The 9,094-nt window shown below is 32.5% G+C and overlaps 1 protein-coding gene across 4 annotated transcripts in view; it reads left to right on the forward strand.

Annotated features, from left to right (window-relative positions):
* Nucleotides 1–9,094, forward strand: part of LOC108750851 (copper-transporting ATPase 1) — a 23,374-nt gene that overhangs the window by 9,491 nt on the left and 4,789 nt on the right. For 3 of the 4 annotated variants that reach the window (XM_018490669.1, XM_018490687.1, XM_018490674.1), the window contains 5 exons: nt 6,636–7,042; nt 7,370–7,680; nt 7,802–8,023; nt 8,460–8,689; nt 8,765–8,954. In XM_018490669.1, coding sequence (XP_018346171.1) covers nt 6,636–7,042; nt 7,370–7,680; nt 7,802–8,023; nt 8,460–8,689; nt 8,765–8,954 — 1,360 coding nt within the window. Of the gene's footprint in view, nt 1–4,211; nt 4,310–6,635; nt 7,043–7,369; nt 7,681–7,801; nt 8,024–8,459; nt 8,690–8,764; nt 8,955–9,094 lie in introns of those variants that run through there. The other variant, XM_018490680.1, reaches the window with a different exon arrangement.

The raw sequence follows: 9,094 nt of genomic DNA on the forward strand, positions 1-9,094 counted from the left end.
AGTGTTGAAATTATAGTATCGATATTAATTTGACGTCAATTCGACGATTCATTTTTCGCTGGATAATATTTACTTTTTAAAAATAAAGTTTTTTTAAAAAATATCTTCTCTGTACGAATACTTTTTGCACTCACTGTAATTAATTATAAATCTTTGTATACAATTATCATCTACATATATAGTTGCTGCCATTATGTCTTTTCCTCTGAGTACCGTGAGAATTTCACATAACGCTTTCTCAGGAATCAAGAAATATTATACTTCAATGGTGTATTATAAGCTTGTACAATGGTCGCAATATCGCAGTGGGATTCTTATTAGAACCTCATTAATACGTATTTGGATTTTCATTAAGTTTCTTTTGCAGTATGCATGCATATGTGTCTAGCTTGCCAAATGAAAGTTTATCATGAGCAGAAAGCGTGCCTTTTACTTGAACTAGTAACTTTCACGCGCGTTAAAATTAAGATCGCCTATAGTATCGTGCGACTTTTGAACATAAGCTATACTTATTTTTGCGTAACCTACACAATCAGAATTTACCGTTGAGTTAGCTGCGTCTTGCGATGCAAAACCGCCAAGATACACGAGTGTCCTTGCCTGGCAATATCTGCCTTTGACGTCGATCATGCTCGACTTATCGCGTACACTCTGTTTAATTTGACATTCTGTAATGATAAAATGCCGCATTGTTCAGGAAACTCCCATGCTTGTACATTTGTAGAAGAATAATATAATATAGTACGCGTAATGAACGATTTGCTCTTATCTTTTACATTTATTATATTCCAAAAAAAAGCATTAGCCAGGAAATATGCGCTTGTAAACATTGCCAATTATATAATATATAATTATAGTTTTGTAATTGTACCGTACAAAATAAGAAATATTTTATCTTTGTGTTCAACCTTAAAAAGTACTTAAATTCAGTTTACTTAAGTCCTTGTTAAAATTTTGTGTTGAACTTTTAACGTATTCGAATATTAATTTAACATAATGTGATTTTCTAAAATATTATTTGAATATTTTATATTAAATTGATATTTTAAACATTTTTTAGGCAAAAATACATAATCTATGAGTAAATGAACAAATAACAAAATTAATGTATTTTAACGTAAATTTTAAAATAAATGAATAAAATCCTAATATTAATTTATTATAGGTATCATAAATGTTAATTTTACTGAAAAAATATACACAAATATTTGAGTGGACCATTTGGAACACATGAAATGTATTAAACTTAGCGCTCACGATTTCAGAAAATGAATTATTCTTATCATTCCAAATTACTATTCTATTACAGATCATCCTTATATATCTTTCCAAATTATTATTTTAGATATATTAATATCGTTTTATATGTTAACGTGAGACATAAGTCAACATCGGATAGTCAGATATCGTTAGTATCCGGGAATATATCCAGTTCAAATTTTATATCGAAAGTTATATTTGCGTCATTGATGCGCACTTCAATTTCTTTCAACTGAACTTTGTACACAGTTCATCTTTCTTCTTTTTTCTTTTTACGTTAGATAAAAAAGAAGATAAATTGTGCAAGAAGTTCCGCTAAGACTGTATTCGGGGAACGCGATATCAACGTTATCGTGTCATTCTATGTTTATTATTCATTAGATGTAAAACAAGAATAGGATATAGAGCGTGTTCCGAATTACACATGAAGCGCTTGCTGCATCTTTTGTCCTTGTTGTTCATCGAATACTGGAAGGATAAAATGGTACCACTGATATACGACATATTGTTAAAGTCAACCCTAGGCAAATTTTCATTCATATAAAAAGGATTCCGAAGACCCGGAAGTAATTAAAGAACGCTGACATTATCAATAATTGATATAAATTTATGATTATTAACATAAATGTTTGGATAAGATACATTAAATTTTTATTATATAAATGTTCTATAAATATATAAGTATGTATACTCATAATGCTATAATGTTTTATATATTGCTGCAAAATTATAATTTTTTTCTCTACAGTTATCATCTCTATTGATAATCAAACTCGGATGATAACATTAAAATCATAATTATTATCATTATTTTTCCCTTACAGTCCCTTTTCCTTTTTACTCTCTTTTTTTTAAACATTGTCCCGGAATCCGGAAAATATCGGATATCCGACTTGGAAAATTGCCTTCTCGGATATCCGATCAGACATCGGATATCCGATGTTACATTCTTTTCGAATATCCGATATCTGGAGACACAGTAGTGTCTCGGCGTTAACATGTCCGATATTCGATAATTTTACAATTCTGTGTATAATTTAAAACAGTGAAATGTTTTAAATTTAATAAATAGTTCATTTCAACTTATATTGATTTAGGTCTTACGTGTCAACACATGGAATAATAATATTATAGTATATCTAAAACAATAATTTAGAGATAAGATAGTCCATTTTTGGTATCATATGTGTTAAGTTTAATGGCAAATGCAGGTATAATGAAGAGTAATTTGGAAGGATTATTCATTTATCTTTATCATTTCAAATTATCATTCTAAGTTTATGTGTGTATGGATATTGTGAGTGTGTGATCTTATCTTTGTAAATTATTATTGTTTTAAAAATATTATTATTTTTTTGTTTTCCCATGTGTTGACACGTGAGACATATAAGGCTGCAGTCAAAGTCTCACTACAAATGCTTGAAGTGTTTGGTTGACCAATTACAAAAAAGAATTTTACAAGTTAACCAAAATTGCTTTAAAGCATTTGTAGCACCGCGTTGATCATACTCTTGATCAACATAAATTTGAGTGGATTGTTTGGGACACATAATGTTAAATTTAAATTTTTCCTACCATGAATTGAAAATTATTTCCTCGAAATGAAAATAGAACGAGGAAAATATTTAAGGGAAAGTTCAGTCTTCGTTCGTGAGGGTGAAATCAATTTAATCTCGATTATCCCCTAATCTTCCATGGAATTCCAGATATTCGAGCTCTTCATCGAACGGTCCTTCGACGCCTCCAGGTCGGCATTGTCACGTATGCCGAGCTGGTCGCATATCAGCTGGCTACGCGCAATCGTCCGGCTTTTATCCTCTCTGTTGGGCGCGACAAAGAAGTGCCGTGGGCAAAAAGGCGATGCGTGAGCAACCGATCGTGGGACAGGCGATTAGTGAAGTTTATCAGTCGCTCGGTGATATCAATTCGTGTCGAGTACCGTGTAATATTTTGGTGCCGTGCGTTCCCCACCTTATACGCCGCCTTTGATTCGCGTGATCGTAGAAATCGCGAACGTTCACCTTTCTGCAATCTGCTGGCGAAAAATCGCATTTCTATAGGGGACCGATCGCGATTGACGATCGTTTCCTTCACAGTGTGTCTGAAATAGTCGGACGATAGTTGGACGTTAAAGTTTTCATGGTGAATAGCGATAGGAAATCCGATTCGGTTTGTTAACGTTGGTTGAAATCGAATCACGATTTTGTATCGCGGTTTTTATCAAAACGCGACAATAGATAGGCGGACAATGAAGTAGAATTTTCCTTGATAACGTAAAATTTTCCCGCGAGAACTTGTCTCGTAACGTTCATTTATTAGGAAAATCGTATTACGTAGAAACATGTTGCGTATGTTACTTATTGTTTAAAACTTTGTTACAAACTCGAGTAAATAAAAACAGGGACATCCTTCTGAAGTAATCATTTTTCTGAGATAGTTTTTCAGAGGCTAATATCTTTAGTTATATTTGTGGAACACGCTATTATCTATTGTGTTATTCTATCTTTATCGTTCATTGGACGCAAAAGAAGGCTAAAATGATGTAATTAGTGCTGATAGCGTGCTCTCTGCCCACAGCCAAGCATGTTTCTGGAAAATTATTTCAGAAAAATAATTACTTAAAAGAAAGATATTCCTTACTTTATTTACTCGATTATTGCAATGTTTTAAAGAACAAGTCACATACGCTATATGTTATTACATAATTGGTTTTCCTGAACGCAGCCCTTATATCTCAACATAAAAAATTGACAGTTTTTTAAATTAGCAAATATCTACTTCGATTTGTTGAAAATATAACTTTGTTCCAAATTTTTTTTTTTTTTTTTCATTTCTGCGTGCTTATTTATCATGCCGAACGATAGATAATTGTCGAGAGTCTGAATTGAAGAAGATAAGAAATCATGGCGTAAAATATTGCATCAAAAATATTTTTAAAAAAATTTCAAGGTTTAGTATTGGAAAACTTCAGACTCTATTTGATGATGAATAGTGAAGAAAGGCTGCCTCTTCTTGTCGGCAAAACTTATGGCGCCGTTAATACTTTCTGGTAAGCTCTTTGGAGAATTGCTTAATTGTTACGTAATGTTACGTTTCCAAGAAGTTATTAGGAAACGATTTCTATAAAATTGCTCGAGATTTAATTGATTTTCTTTTTCTTTGTAGATCAAATGAAATTTAAAATAAATGGAGATTCGAATGGATCTCAACGATTTTTGAATAGTTTTAGGAATGATTATCTACATAATTTCTCTTAAGCATCTTTTTCATTAGCATGACACAAGAATAGCTTCGAAAAATCGAATTGAAACGAAATGAACTCGTACATTAACTCTCTTCTCAGTTTCTTGACTGCACGGAAAGAACGACTTTGCTAAAGTAAAGTAATAAAATTTAAAATTTTAGTCAGGTAGAGATCTGAAAATAATTTTGTCGGATTACCATCAAAATAATTACGTATAAGAATCTCAAACAATATGAACAATACTAAAAAAAATTGACATTTTAGGAACCAATTTGAACGTTCTACATAATTATTTTGATTTTTTAATAAAATTATTTTCAGATTTGTATCTAGCTAAATTTTTAAACTTAACAAAGCTGTTCTTCTCATATATAATTATATATTTTAATATCAAATTTATAAATTATAATCCTCTGTCTGCGTAGTATTCGAGTGAATCAATTTATCTGCGTGACGTTTACAATACAACTTTGTTCAATGCAACTTATAATGCAACAATAATTTACAATGCAACTTCAATGAATATTATTGTCTGCAGAGCTCGCTGAGAAATTTGTTTCCGCAGTCGACATACTATTGTTATCCGCGAGCCGTGGATTGCAGATAAAGAGAATTTTTAACGAAATTTGAGATATGTATGACCGGCTGAGGTTCTTTCCATTGTCTTCTGGCGATAGATCATTGCATGTTAAACATCAGCTGAAATTATCTACTGTAAATTAAAGCACATATAGCGCACGCTATTAACTTGAAATTTTGTTGAATTTCCCCGAAACTTTTGTGATATCTTATCTACGATACTGTTTATTCACATAATGATGAATATGAGATTTCTCAGTTTATCGCATCAGTCAGACGAGTTGCGCAAATGTATAAAAAAGATTATCACAGTGAATAAAGTATTAACCGGTTTAAAAAATATTGCATCGTGGCTAGTCATTTCGCAATTTATTTTGTGTGATAATCACACAATCCTTCAATCGTCTTGTGTCTATCTTAAATCTTGGGTCCACAATGCTAGAAATTGGGTCTAGAATGCTAGAATGGTCTGAAATCTCAAATGAAAAAAGAATTAACTAATATTTATCATGTGATTAAATTGTTCAAATATAATTTGTTAATTCTTTCTCTCTCCAAAATCTCCGAGCGATTTCTAGTATTATCATGGACATAAGGCTTTAGAATAGAATATGTGAAATATATCGTTAAAAGAAGTAAGAAAGTCTAAATATAAAATGTGATTGCTAATTTATTAAAATAGTATTAGGCAATATATTTATTAAGATAATAGTAAAGTAAATGTATTAAAGAACAAAAGATAAATGAGTATGTTCCTGGATAAAAAAGAAGAATAAATGTAATATGAACATTTGATCGCAAATGCTTTATTATCGAAATAATGAACACAAATAAATTTGAAATAATAACTAAATCAGGTCAAGCATGTTTAGGCATGTGTGAAAACAAAAAAATATACTTGACTTTTAAAACCATTATATGTAATACTATTGCATGTGCCCATTATCTCGAAGCATTTGCGACCTAATATTCATTCAATAGCAGTATTATCATCAATAAAAACATTTGTTTTTTTTAATCTAAGAATATGCTTACAAAATTTTAAAACATATTTTTTATTTATTCTGCACAATTATTATATATATATACATATATATATTACATTTATTATAATGTTAAATATTTGACAATAATATTATAATATATAATCATTATATGTATGATATAAATATTATACAGGGTGAGGTCCATTTAACTTGAATATTTTACTTATTTTGGATGGTACGAAAAAATGTTTTAAATGAAAGTAAAATAGTTTTGAGAGGGATTGAAGTTGTTTTTTTTCCACGTGAAAGCATCATATAGATATATATAAAAGTCACCTTAAAGCGATTAATTTTTATACATATTTTTACATAAAAAACTAGTAAAATTCAGATTATTATTAATTAGTATTTTTCACACATCATATTGCACTAAATTTCAACAATGAAATACATTATATTCTGCGAAAAACTAAATTAAGATCAATAATGTCTTAGTTTCATTGTGCCAAAGCTATAGAAATCACTCACGCGTTGCACAATTCTGAATTTATTGTTAAATTTTACAGGGATGGCTTCGACGACACCGATTACGAGGGTACAACGCACCTGGTACGCGTACCGCGCGTGTCGGAAGCACGGCAGCTCGTGGAGGAGACCAACACGGTTAAAGTTAACATTAAGGGCATGACCTGCCAGAGTTGCGTGACGAACATCGAAAGGATAATCGGCAAACGGCCCGATGTCGTTAACCTCAGGGTGATTTTGGAGGAGAAAGCCGGCTATATTAAGTATAAGACCAACGAGACTACACCACAAATATTGGCGGAGGCGATCGAGGAAATGGGATTCACCGCTACCCCGTCTGATGAGTCTACGGAATACGAAGAGAAAATTTCTTCAGTACTTAGCACCAGTATCTGCTTCATACACATAGAAGGAATGACGTGTACGTCATGTGTTAAAAACATCACCGGTGAGTTGACATCTGAAGATAAAATAAACTCGGAGTGCGTGACTCAGCATTCATCGATACCAGTATCTGAAAACTGGATATTAAGGGATCTAAATTCTTATTTATTCTATCTGTAATTTTTGCATTTATTTAAAAAACAGATTGTATATGAACACAAGATTGATTATCAATGATTGTTTGTATATGAGCGAGCAATCATTGTCAATCTTGTTCATATATAAGCAATAACTGATGTTTGAAATTTTGAAATTTTATACTTTGTATTCAGATATTACAATACTTAGAACCGACATTTCCTGTAAGAGTCGTATATATCTTCTTCTATAGGTGCTCTGTCCAAAAAGCCCAGTATAAAGAACGTGAACATCAGCCTGAAGAATAAAGAAGCCAAAATTTATTACAGTACTGACTTAACGCCCAATCAGATAGCAATTTATATACAAGAGTTGGGCTTCAACGCATATGTGAAAGAAACGGACGACACTGAGAGATCGCAATCGGATCTCGTTCTTAATAAAAAGAAGAAAAAGAAAGAAGTGGAGAAGAAGAAGGTGGAGAAGGAGGTGATATTGCAAGCAAACGGAGCTGGTGATATCAAAGAACTATCGAAAGAACAAAAGTGCTTCTTGCATGTAGCAGTACGTTATGTCTTGTATTTTTGTACATATTTACAAATTTTCCATGTAACTATGATATAACGCTTCGCGTTAGCATTATAAACGACTGGATAATGGATTGGTTTTTTTTTTTATGAAAAAGGGTATGACTTGCGGTTCCTGCGTTGCTGCGATAGAGAAACACTGCAAAAAGCTGTACGGCGTAAATAGCATATTAGTGGCTTTGATGGCAGCCAAGGCAGAAGTCACATACGATCCTAGTAAAATAAGAGCGGGGGATATCGCTTCCAGTATATCAGAATTGGGTTTCCCTACGACCTTAATCGAGGAATGTGGGAGTGGAGAAGGCGATGTCGAATTAAAAGTAAGATAGTTGAAGATTTAAGTTATGTTTTCAGATTGTGGCATTAATATTAATTGAAAACAAATATCTCTTTGGCCATTTAATTGGTAAATAAATCCCACTTGTCTATAATGGCGCAATTTTTGAATGTGCTTGGATAAAAGATTTTTAAAAGAAATTTTAATCTAAATTATGTAGAAAGTTAGATAATATCTGCATTTAGAAGGTAAAGTCGCTCAACGAGCGCTTAATGATTCTTTTTTCTGATTGGTCAGTCATTTGTAGTATCAAGTGAACCATAGCCTGATTCTTGCATTTAGTACTTTGCTGAATCTAAATATACAAATCAATCATAATAAAGAATTACTGAGAACGCTCAGTGGCTTTGTCTTCTGAACATAACTATTTCGTATATACATCTTACGTAGCACAATCCTGAGTGACAAGTTGATTTCAGATCATGGGCATGACGTGCGCATCGTGCGTGAATAAAATAGAATCGGCCGTGAAGAGGCTACCTGGTATACGATCGGCGATGGTTGCTCTAGCAACGCAGCGGGGAAAGTTCAAGTACGACGTGGAAAAGACTGGTATCAGAGATATCGTCGAATGTATCAATAAATTAGGGTTTACGGCCCAACTATTTAGCAATCGAGATAAAGAGAGTAGAGATTACTTGGATCAAAAGTAAATACAATTTTTATGAATAATGTATGCATTGCGATATACAAGAGTTTTTAATGATCATTGTCTGTGTCGCAGAGAAGAGATAAGTAAATGGCGAACGGCGTTCTTGGTATCGTTGATTTTCGGAGGTCCATGTATGGCAACGATGACGTATTTTATGATAGTTATGTCTTATGGTAATAAAACGCACGAAGAGATGTGTTGCATAGTGCCTGGGCTTTCCTGGGAAAATCTATTGCTCCTCGTGTTCTCCACACCAGTGCAGGTATGTGCAATATGATAGATATATTTATCTTTACTGTATCTCGCCGTGAATGTTTTGAATTAATTATTCGCATTTTTACTATTCGCGCGCGTAGTTCTTTGGCGGTTGGCATTTCTACGTGCAAGCCTATAAAGCTTTGA

This window comes from Trachymyrmex septentrionalis, unplaced genomic scaffold (genome assembly GCF_001594115.1).
Source record: "Trachymyrmex septentrionalis isolate Tsep2-gDNA-1 unplaced genomic scaffold, Tsep1.0 scaffold11, whole genome shotgun sequence".
Taxonomy (NCBI): domain Eukaryota; kingdom Metazoa; phylum Arthropoda; class Insecta; order Hymenoptera; family Formicidae; genus Trachymyrmex; species Trachymyrmex septentrionalis.